Here is a 12,820-nt window from a genome sequence, read left to right as displayed (position 1 = left end):
TCAGTGATAAGTGCAGTACAGATTCTGATTCCTTCTGGATGGGTCCCCTCCCATCTTGTTCGGCCATCGAAAATACGGCTCGTGTTTGATCCGATCAAGAATCCTGTGTACCGGTTCCTTAAACGTTACATTCACTTCTCCCATTTGTCTGGTCGGCTCTTGAATCACTAGACCCCCACGAGGCCTGAACGGGAAACCTGTCTGCCGGGGATGATTCATCATCGGCGCTTTACCTTTGCTCTGCAGTCGGTCATCTGCTAATCTTTTGTATTCCTCGATGCGTCTCATAAGCTGCTGCATGCCTTCGAGAGGCTTCTTGGTTAACAACTCTAGTAGCCCAAAATCCTTGGGCAACCCTATCCTAAATGTGCTTGCTGCGACCCTTTCGTTATCCCCGCCTATCTCATTGTATAGCTCCCAATACCGGCTGGCGTAACAACGGAGGGTCTTTCCCGCCCTCATTCTCATTGAGAGAAGCGTGTCTACTGGCTGAGGTACTCGATTGCATGTCACAAACCGGACGCCGAACTCCTGAATCAGCTCGGAGAAACTACGTATGGATCCTTTCTTTAACCCGTTAAACCACCTCAAAGTAGTTGGTCCCAAATTCGAAGGAAATACCTTGTACATGAGCGCATCGTTATGAATATGCAAAGACATCATCTAAATATAATGGCTGACATGTTCTATCGGATCAGTCTTCCCGTCATAGCAGTTGAACGGTGGACGGGTAAACCTGTCCGGCATTTCGGCTCGCTCGATTTCGTTCGAAAACGAGGACCGAGCTGCTTTTCGCAGAGCACGACTCATGGCATCCATGGTAGCATTCCGAGGTCGCCTTTCTTCCAGGGAGAGCGAGTCTCTCACTTGATTTTCTCGAGAATGTGAACGACCTTGGCGTTGCCCCGATTCCCGGGAGGGAGACCGGTTCCTATTTCGTCGAGACCCTCTCGAGTGCGAACGGTCTTGGTACCGATGGGATTCCCGGGAATGTGAATGACTTCGCCGTAGTCGAGGTCCAAACTGATTAGATCCCTCTCCGTATCTATTTTCCCCAATTCCGGCCTCCTGTTACCAGTCATTTCTGTCTCCTCTCCGGCACCTACCTCTCACCTCCAGCTCCAAACCCCTGACTAGTCTGTAGAGCCGTTCGAGCTCTTCATCCCGTTCCTCCCTCTGCCTACGTCCCGTAGCACCAGAAACCATCCGTTGGGTTTGGTACAACCCCTCTCCTGTACCGGAAATTTCTTCTTGTTGGTCATGCCCCCTATCTTCTTGTTCTTTCTGTCTGCGCTCTCGCCAACTTGATCCCTGAGAAGACCCTACGGATTCGGTTCCCGCATGGTCCTCCAAATGCCTTTCAGACATTTTCCCCGAACTTGAATCCCTCTAAAACCACAGTGTCGTAGGAGAGCTCCATGATGGGCGCCAATTGTAGGCTCCAAAGACGGGCTTGCTAGGCCAAACCACTATTTGGGCTCACAATTTATTTATCTGGTAGGTCTAGGTATCCTACCTTGGGTTGTTCTAGGCTAAGGGACCCAATAAGATCATTTTTCTCTCTTTTTCAATGTTATCTTCTTCTCAGATCCTCTCCTGCTCTCTCTCTCTCTCTTTTCTTTCCTCAAAATTGCATCCCTTTCCTATTCATTCGTTTCTCCTATTTATAGCCTTTGTTAATGGGGTGATCATCATTATCTTCTTCCTTAGTGCAAAGAAAGGTCCAATGTCGATGAACTAAGTGGATTTTTAGGTACGAGTGGCTTTGGGAACGGTTTCCACTTCAGTAAATGTGTTCGGCAGCGGAGTTTCCTAAGGTTCTACCGAGCATTTAAATGGCAATGTGACCGGACATGTATCTAGTGCCCGGAAATGGTTTCCCAAGCAACCTGTGAGCGAGGCGTACGCAATCCACTTTTTAAGTATCTGGACAACACTCAGATTGGTAGTTATTGTGGGTTTAGGCCGGGGCTTTTGTTGATGTGAAAGTTGGAGCCCCGGCCCATATCATTGATTCATGGTCCAAGGCCCAATATGAACTTGGACATTAGGTGCCATACAGTAACTATCCCTCAAACTTAAAAAGTTTTTTTCCTTGATTAAAAATTGTTTAAAAAATAATCTTTTTAATTTTTTTTTTTTTTATGAATAGAATATTTGTAATTCTGAAAATTCTCCCCCACACACACCATATAAAAAGGCTTCAACAATATTGCAAATTTCATATACATCCGAAAGCAAACCCTTTACCAATATATTGAACAATGTTTATTACAAAAATCCATTCCTCTTTTTACTTGCTAACCTTTATTTTCCTTACGCAAAGTGCTTTTGGATTGGCCTATAAATGTTTAAGCGTGCAAAATTCCACAATCAGTGACCTTTATGGTACAAATTTGAATGAGCTTTTCAGTTATCTTTCCTATGAAGTCCCTGCCAATGGTTTTGCACGCGGCACAAAGGGTCATGATGCAGACAAAGTTTATGGGCTTACCATTTGCAATGTTGATATCGAAGAGAAAGATTGCCAAAGTTGTATTGCTAATGCAACAAACGAAATTCGGTCACTTTGGCCATATTGACCATGAGACATGGTTCTTCACAAAGGACCCGCAAAACTTGACTAATTGCCAATCGATTCGCCAAAAGAAAAGTGAGTGGTTGACCCAACTTGCTGGCCAAGCTTCTATAAACCCACCAATGGTTTTATTCGGAGAATTGGATATTGGAGAGAATAACAAACTCAACGGGTCAGTTCAATGCACTAGAGACTTTTAAAGCTTAGACTGTATGAAGTGCCTCAGTGATTCAATTGGGTTTGTTCCAAAATGTTGTGACTCGAGTAAAGCAGTGCGGTTGTTTAGTGGGACTTGTGAACTTAGATTTGAGGCTTACTATAACAAAGCTTAAAGTTGGAAGTTGGAGTATCCTGGGATGACAATAATAAGATGTAATGTGTATTTGGAATATACTACAACTATAATATATAAGATGGTGGGTGATGAACTTTAGTACTTTAAGATACGGTTGGTGATAAACTTTTTTCCTATATTGCTTGTGTTTCAAGTTTTATCTGAACTAGTGCACAATTGAATAAGATTTGCTGTAGTTCCTTTAGTTTTATTTCTCACGAATCATTAACCAGTTCAATGTATGAAAAAATTCAATAAAATGCTTGTTTGGCCTTATTTTTCACTAATCATTAACCAATACGAAGGAAAAAAAAGAAAAATCAACAAAATACTCGTTTGGCCTTGTGATTTTTTAAGGTAAATGCTTGTTATTCTTCTATTCCATTGTTTGGAAGTTTTAATGGAAAGAACATTCGTTCCTCTGTATTCTCTCAAAAGAGTCAAACTCTCAAATTTTCAATGAATTTTTTACTAAACCTTCCAAAATACACTTATATATTCAGCTCTTTTATTTTAAAATAGAGATCTAATAGTAATATTATTATAAAATAATTTCATTTATTTTCCTCTATATTACTCTCAAACAATGTTACCTACGCTTCATTCTTTTCCATTCTTTTATTTTAAAACATTCAAATAAGAGTACTTAATTTCATTACATTCTCTTAAAAGTTACTATGGCTTTGGAGTAGAGTTATGGTATGTCTTTGTGTTTGAATCTTTTTCCCTCTTCCTTGTATGTGTATGTGTGTGTTTTTCTCCCCCCCCCCCCCCAAAAAAAAAAAAAAAAAAAAAAAAAAAAAAAAAACGGTAATTGTCTCACATTGCTTAAGAGAATGTGTTGTATGTAGTATAACTTGTAACTTGTCTCACTCTACCTTAACAGTTATCATGACTTTTGAATAGAGTTGTAGTGCGACTTTGTGCTAGAACCACTTTCCCTCTCCCTTGTGTGTGTGTGAAAGTTTGTTTCTCAAAAAAAAAAAAAAAAATACATTACATTCTTTTATTTTCCATTCATTTCCCTTAATTAAATACAATTCATTCTATTCCATTACATTCCTTTTTATGAATTTCCAATTTTAAAGGAAGTGTGAGTGCCATGTGTTCTCCCAAATACCACTTTTTTTTAAGACTACCACGTAGATTACCTAAAGCATGTATGATTGAAAGTATAATTCTTGGCCTTTCTATGTAGAAAATGAAAAATAAAATTCATCATCGGCCAATTAATATATTTCTTGATTAGTATGGATATTGTTGGTTGTGAACATTTTAACGTGTTTCTCTCTTTTTTCTCAAAAAATAAAAAGTGTTTCTCTCTATAAAATTAATAGTACCGTCATTAATAATAATAATAACAATAACCTTAACAATATAATCAAATTATTTTTGGTAATTTATTCCAAAAAGAAGTATTTTTAGACCAATATTATCCTAATAGGCAAACACTTAACTGTGCTTTCAAAAATAAAAACCATATTTTTCACTTTTTTATCAAACACTACTTATTTGTGATTTTAAAAATTAAGTTTTCAAAATGTACATTCTAAAATTACTGTTTTTTTAAATTGCACATTTTAAAACAACTAATCCAATCGGACCGAAAATACAATATGCTCTAGGTTGGTATCAATTAATTCAAATAATAAAGTCTCTTGTTATTATAAATTTTAAAAATTTTACGACTTTCCTATGTCACACTCTTGGGGATGTTGAACTTCATTGATGGGCTATGTGGGGATGACAGTATCTTTGTATTCACTACCTACCACAAGGATCAACTTGACCCTGCGTTGTTAAATCCTGGTCACATGGACATGCACATTCGTTTGGCCTATTGAACCATTAAGGGGTTCAAGCTCTTGGTTTCCAATTATCTTGACATTCATCACCCACTCTTTTGGAGAGAGTGAAGTGAAGTGAAGGCCTAATAGAGAATGTAAAGGTCAGTCCTGTAGAAGTGGCTGAAGAACTCATGAAAAGTGATGATACTGACGCTCTTGGTAAACTCTTAAGGGCATCTTTATTATAAGAATAAAGTACAAGTTATGTGTTACAATAAACCCAACATTGATATGTATAGTAGGTTAAACCCGAGACTAACTATACACTTAACTACAATTAATGAACTTGTAATACAAATAGGAGACTTGACCTTTGCACAAAGAACGATTAAACTTGGGTCTATAAGGCTAACATATCTCTAATAATATGAAATTTGCCGATATATTTTAGTTCACAAATGACTTTTTTTTCTTTTCTTTTCTTTTTTTTTTTTGTAAAAGTAAGGTGTACGGTAGGATCATGTATTCTAGACTTACCCAAGGAGCATATAATTTACATATTAAAAAAGAAATTTGGTTATAGTACAATTACAGTACTTAATTTTGAAATTATAGTTGCCTTGGACCTTAATTATAAATTTTAAAAAAACACGGTATAGTTGAAATCGTTTCTGAGTTTAAATCTTAAAGAAAAAGATAATTAAATATTGCATCCCATAATTTGAGGTTGGTTGTAAATTAAACTCTTTACATTTGACTCTCCAATTTTAAAAATATTTCAAATTTAAACCATAAACTAGTGACAATGTCAATGTTCCTTTTTTTGTCAAGACTCATTAGAATATTGTCATTAACACACCCCAAAAGACATTGTTTAGAACAGATGCCATCGCTTTTTAGGCGGTTTATTTAAATTTAAATTTTTTTTAAAAATGACAGCCTACAACAAAAATGACATTGATTATTGTTAGAGACGAAGGTATAAATTGCATGTTTTGAAAATCAAGGGACTAATTTAAATTATCTCAAACTTAAAGAGTATATAAAATTATAAGGCTAAAGTGTAAAGCATATTCCTAAAGTTTAGGAGTCACTGAATTTTGCCTCCTAATGTTTCAAAATTTTGATCCGAATCTCTAATGCAATGGGACATTTTGATTGGTAATCCCACCATGAATTTTTTTTGCTAATGTTTCTGTTAAGTAGCTTAAACTTGTGACGTGTTATTTGATCTAATTAAATTGTGACATGTAAATTTTATTATTTTATGTTGAATAAATAACCTAAAAACTTTAAATAATTAAAATTAAATTCTATAAATTCAAAATTATATAAACTAAAATATTAAAAAATAAAACAATTCAATTTTTTGTACTTAACATTTTTTAGGTATCCAAAAAAAATAAAAATAGAAATCTCAACATAAAATCCAACCCAATTCCATCTCAATTAATCCTCAAACAAAAATAATCAAAATAATTAAAGAACAAAAATAAAACAAAAATCACAACTACACCATAAACCATAGAAGTTGAATATGTTCTTTGCCGGGCTTCTTTGGAATTTTAATCTCTACAGCTGGATAATAAAGTGGATGGGATGGCAACATCCCATTAAAACAAAAGGAGATCTACCGCTAATTTAGTAATGGATGCAAGTCAAAAATTTATTCTAAATAGCTTTCTAAGCTAATAGTCAACTATTATGTTGTATGTTAATATTGAACAACTAAGCTAAATGCATATTTGGAAGAGTTAGTAGAATAAGGATGCATTAAGATTCAGATCAAGTAAATTAGAAGGGCTTCATTGTTATTGCACTTTATACATTTTATAAAATTCTTCTCTAAGAAGTTTAGTTCTAAGACAATTTGATTACTGGAAATGCTAAAATAAAAGGTTTGGGGTTTTTGAATAACATAACTTTAAAGCCATAATAAAGATACAACTTGATTTTTGAATTTTGTATTGAATTTTTATCAACCATTGATTTAGACCAAAAGCTTGCATCTCCCTATTATTTTTCATTTAATTTTGGGAATTTGAGCCATAATAAAGATACAACTTGATTTTTGAATTTTGTATTGAATTTTTATCAACCATTGATTTAGAGCAAAAGCTTGTATCTCCCTATTATTTTTCATTTAATTTTGGGAATTTGAGAGGCACTAAAATGTGAGTTCTATTCAGTTGATTTACCTAATTAGTAGAAGCTTTCAATCATGAAATTGATTTTCTTTTAATGTATGTTATTTCTTACCTTTTTTTATTTCATGCTATATTGAGATAGGAGTTTGGGAAGAGTGAAGAGCATTGAAGAGAAGGATTTTGTCCAAGTTAGCTAGGAGATTTTGGCTGAGCATGGGAGTGCCTCAAGCTCTAAATGATTTCCTTTCTCTTGATCTTATGGGCTGGTTGAAACATAACTGCTTGTGCAGCAGCAGTATACATGCTAATGGCCTTCCCTGGAATGCCCAATTTCCTTTTGCTGTGTGGCTGTTATGGAAACAGAGAAACAAGGAAATTTTTGATAATTCCCTCCTCAACCCGAAACTAAAAAACCTTTGCATTCAGACTACAAGAGAATATTTCTATTGTGTTAGCAAAGGCCAGAAAATAAAGTGACAAATTTCTATTCAAGTGCGATGGAACAAACCGCCAATGGGCTGGTTTAAATTGAATACCGATGGTGCCTCTTTTGGCAATCCGGGCAAGGCAGGTGGGGGTGGTCTTATACGTGATCATCATGGGAGTTGGGTAAAAGGCTACATGAGGAATATTGGGTTTACATCCAATATTATAGCTGAGTTTTGGGCTTTAAAAGATGGTCTGATGCTTGCTTCCCAACTAGGCATCACCCAACTGCTTGTGGAGCTAGATGCCAAAGTAGTTGTAGACCTGATGTTTTCTTCAAAATTGGTCAATAACTCCTACTCTGCTCTGCTCAACGACTGCAGGTACCTTCTTCGTCATTTCAGCCAAGTCAGGATCAGCCATGTTTACCGGGAAGCGAATAGATGCGCCAATCATCTCGCTAAAGGAGGCTGCAACATGATAGGGACTTTTGTAGTTTTAGATGCTCCTAACTCGGATGAGCTTTGTATCAAATTAGAATCTGATGCTTATGGTTTGTACTCTTTAAGGCTTTTAGCCAATACTTCGCCTTTTATGGCTAGCTAATCAATGCATATTATCCTTTTCAACCAAAAAAAAAAAAGTTCCCCAAAAAGACCAATTAAATCATAATTAATTTATTAGTAAGATTCAAGTGATTCATTATATATCCACTTATATTATTTTCCTTATTGGTTTATTTAAAATAATCTAATTTATTAAATTTGGATATGCAATAAAAAGCAAATAAAATCTATGAAAGCTAAAGGCATTGTCAATAAGATAAGCGTAGCTATAAGTTGAATAATATATATATTTTTAAGGTAATTGTTATTATTTAATTGGCATATTCATGAACATATTACTTGAGTATGAATATCTAACATTACAAGTTAAGAATAAGATTAAAGAAAAGTTGAGATATCTTGACAAAGACTCTAAATTAGAGTTCAAGAATGAGCATGTGAGAATTCTAAAAATTATGCCAATTTGACAAGTAACATTCATTGGAAATCACATAAAGTATTTACCTTTGAAACTTTTAACATGCATTACTATATAGTAAATTTCGTTATGAAACCACTTTTGTTCATCATATAATGCTAGTTTCAATAGATACTTAGTGTACCCCTGTTCGTGTTCATATAATGGTTAACAATTTAAATGAAAGACAAAAATTTGTCATTCAAGAGTTGGGTTTAGAATTTTTTGGATTTAATGTTTATAACACTAGATAAATATTTATGCAAATGGTTAATTGATAATTTTGACCTAAATTTGTGCAAATTGGATCTTTGTGGTAAGATGTTACCGATATCCATTGGAGATGTAGAATATAATCTAAGAACAAAATCAAAGGGGGTTGATGTAACTACTATTGCAAGTCCAAAAGAGATAAATCATATAAGCCAAAACATGGGCTAAATTGGAAATGGATCTACCGATTAACCTTTTAGAGGGAAGTTGTAAGAGATGGAAACATCAGGAAATGAATTTGTGGGTTATTTTTTGTTATTTGTATTAGTTACTTTATTATGTCCCACAACAAAACCTTATGTCAAATGGTCTTTTATATCAATACTCCATAATATTGAAGAGATTAAAAACTTGAATTGAGCAAAGTTTGTGTTGGATTTTCTCAATCAAGGTGTGGGTAAATATAAAGACAAGAATCGTGTTAGCATTAATGGTTGCGTGCTACTCTTAATGGTAATTTGTAACAAATAATTACATTCAAGAATACGATGTTGTTTATTAAATTTCTATGACTCTTTTGATTAAATTTCAATGACCATTTTATACATATTGCAGTTGTTTTATTTTGAGCATGTTAACCTTGAAATGAATGTTGAACAATTGTCCAAGTGACTTTGGCCATGTTTTATTACTGGGGAAAATAAGAAGTTAAGCAAATACATGGCCAAAGTCGTTTGGACACGTGTTCAACATCCATTTTAATGTTAACATGCTCAAAATAAAACAATTGCAATATGTATAAAAGGATCATAAAAATTTAATAAACAAAATCATATTCTTAAATGTAACTATTTACTACAAATTACCATTAAGAACAGCATGCAGCCATTAACGCCAACATGATTCTTGTTTTTATATTTGTGCCCACCTTGAATGAGAAAATCCAACGAACTTCGCCCAATTCAAGTTTCTAATCTCTTCAATATTACGGAGAATTGAAATAAAGACCGTTTGACATATGATTTTGTTGTAGGACATAATAAAGTACCCAATAAAAATAGCAAAAAACAACCCACGAATCCATTTCCTAGTGTTTCCATCTCCTTCAACTTACCCTCTAAGAAGTTAATCAGTATACTCCCTTCCACATTTGGTCCATGTTGTTGGCATATATGATTTATCTCTTCCGTGCTCACAATAATAGATACATCAACTCCCTTTAAATTTAATCCTATAAATATTATACATCTCCAATGAATATCAGTCACATTGAACCAAAAATATCTAATGCATACAAATTTATGTCAAAATTATCAATTGACCATTTGCAGATATCTCCATCCAATTTTATAAAACTTAAATCCAAAAAACTACCAAACCCCAACTCTAACTAACATATTTTTGTATTTCATTTAAATTGCTAACCATTATACAAACACAATTAGGGGCACACTAAGTATCTATTGAAACTAGCCTTATATAATGAACAAAAAAGGTTTCATAATAAAATTTAATACGTAGTAATGCATGTTAAAAGTTTCATTGGTAAATACTTACTTTACATGATTTGCAATGAATGCTATGTGTCAAATTGCCATAATTTTTAGAATTCTCACATGCTTCCTTTTTAAACTCTAATTTAGAGTCTTAATCAAGATTCCTTTACTTTTCTTTAATCTCATTCTTAACATGTAATGTTAGATATTCATACTTAAGTAAGATGTCCATGAATATATCAACAAAACAATAACAATAACCTAAAAAATTTAAGTATTATTCAATTTACAGCTATGCTTATCTTATTGACAGTGCCTTGAACTTTTATAGATTCTATTTGCTTTTTACTGCAAATCCAAATTTAATAAATCAAATTATTTTAAATATAACAAGAAAAATAATATAAGTGGATATATAATGAATCACTAGAATTTTAATAATAAATGAAATATGATCCAATTAGTTTTTTTTAGGGGACTAACTTGGACAACATCCTACTCTTCAATGTTTTTCACTCTACCCATACTATTAACTCGATATGGCATGAAATAAAAACAACATAAACAACAATATATGTTAAAAAAAAAAAAATTTCAATTTCACGGTTGAAAGGTTCTACTATTCAAATAAATTAGCTGAATAGAACTCACATTTTAGTGTCTTTCAAATTGCCAAAAATTAGATGAAAAATAATAGGGAGATGCAAGTTTTTGCTCTAAAAAAATGGTTGATAAAAATTCAAAAGCCAAGTTGTATCTTTATTATTGTTTTAAGGTTACGCTATACAAAAAGTCCAAACCTTTTATTGTTGCATTTACAATAATGAAATTGTCTTGCAACTAAACTTCTCAAAGAAGCATTTTATAAAACATATTAAGTGCAATAATAAAGAAGTCATTCTAATTTAATTGATCCTAATCTTAATACATACACATTATTCTACTAAGTCATCCAAATAAACATTTAGCTTTGTTGATCAATATTAACATATAACAGAGTAGTCAACTATTAGTTTAGAGAGCTATTTAGAATAAGGGTCCGGTTTGCATCCAATACTAAATTAACAATAGATCTCCTTTTATTTTAATAGGATATTGCCATACCATCCACTTTATTATCCAGCTATAAAGATTAAACATAATTCCACGTCATTTATTCTTTTTCTTTTCTTTTCTTTTTGGTTTTTGATGATGTGCTCATTTTTTCTTTAACTTTATTATCCATCTGTTAACCTTTTAAAAAACATTAATAATAACAACAAAATAACATTGTCAACAATGTACTTGCTAACAAAACATTTTTATTATGAGTTACAAAGTATTCTTTTAGTCTCCAAAGAAACTCAATAAGTAAAAAAATTAGGAATTAGGTTATAGGAAAATAATGCTATTACTAATGCTTGACTGCACTCAATGGAAAGTAACCGAAACAAACTCAACTCATAAGAAGTCATAGGGCCATAGGCACTACCAAATATATCCCCAAACAAATTTTTAACAAGTTTTGGCCCCAAGTGGAAGGGCAGGGGAGATTCAAACTAATAAATAGTCACCAAATATATTCACAAAGTGAAATTTCCATTGATGTAAAAGAAGATTTACAAAGACATAAATGCAACTAATTGTATCAAATTGCAATTGTTAGCAAAACATTCTTATTATGAGTCACAATGTCCTACTTTATTCTCCAAAGAAACTCAACAAGGAAAAAAAAAACAGGAATCTTGTAGCAGTAAACAACTTCCTTGGTTTAGGCGGTTGGTCTTGGTCCTAGCATATGCCTATTGTTGTTGTTCCATTATTGTTGCAATTTTGTGATTATGTATGACTACCTTGGTTGTTTTAATGAGTTGGCATGCTGTTTGCTAGGACAACTCTATCATGGGTTTAAAAAGAAGGCATGCCAAGTACTTGAGGAAAGTTCTCATTGAATTTCAAATAAGAGCTTCTCTGTTTGGACCATGTTTTGGTTCTTAGTTGTTGTTACATCATAGCATAGTTTGATATTCAGAAACCTCATTATGGACATTCTTCTAGTGTTTGGGTTTTTTTTTTTTTTTTTGCGTGAATATTCAATCCCACATCTTCAATGAAACTCAAAATCTTAACAGACTCTCATAATCCAAATCAACTTTCAAAACAAAGTTAACAAACAACACCTAAATCAATTAATAACATTGGCGGATCAGTAACAATGAATAAAAGTTGAGAAAATTCACTGTATCTCATGCGCTAATAGTATAAAATAAAATAAAAAATAAAAAATAAAAAAACACCTTAATAATCCGTTCATTGATACTAAATCAATTTAGTCGAGGAAAAAGAGAAAGAGAAGGGACCTTTTTGACGGACTCAACGCTCTAGGCTAACACAGTCGCCGGGGCAGTGAGCGGCTGAAATTGAAAAGTACTCTGTTTTTTCCTCTTTTGTTGGTCTTGCTCGCGCCTCTGGGTTCTTATGATTGATTTTGGAAGAGAGGAAGTACATAAAAAGAGAAGAAGCGTAGAGAGACAGAAGCGTGGAGAGAGTAGACGACTATAAAGCGTAGAGAAAAAAAAAAGTGGGGTAGAAACCACATGGTTTGTTTTTTATTTTTTATTTTTTTAGGTTTTAATACATGACCTGCTTTACATGTAACTAGCCTCGTCATATGCATTTCGTGCGTGTGAGTAGATTTTTTTTTTTGGGGTCATATTTTGTAGAAAAAAAACTGTGTTTATCTTCTGTATATATTAAGAGGGTTCAAAAAGTTAATTATTACTTTTTTTCCTGTAAAAAATACCACTAAATTAATTAACCAACAACTTAAAAATGGG

At 33.2% G+C, this 12,820-nt stretch overlaps 1 protein-coding gene across 1 annotated transcript; it reads right to left on the bottom strand.

The window, feature by feature from the left end:
- LOC115970471 lies at positions 1–660 on the bottom strand. The gene has a single exon (XM_031090102.1). The coding sequence runs from the start codon at positions 658–660 to the stop codon at positions 1–3; it is 660 nt and encodes a 219-aa protein (XP_030945962.1).
- Between the last annotated feature and the right edge of the window lie 12,160 nt (positions 661–12,820).

The sequence above is a fragment of the Quercus lobata genome, chromosome 12 (genome assembly GCF_001633185.2).
Source record: "Quercus lobata isolate SW786 chromosome 12, ValleyOak3.0 Primary Assembly, whole genome shotgun sequence".
Lineage (NCBI taxonomy): Eukaryota > Viridiplantae > Streptophyta > Magnoliopsida > Fagales > Fagaceae > Quercus > Quercus lobata.
This window is presented reverse-complemented; position numbering and strand designations above follow the sequence as displayed.

Bases quoted from the DNA above. Each gene is read 5' to 3' on its own strand.
- LOC115970471 (XM_031090102.1), bottom strand. From the start codon at position 660: ATGTCTTTGCATATTCATAACGATGCGCTCATGTACAAGGTATTTCCT.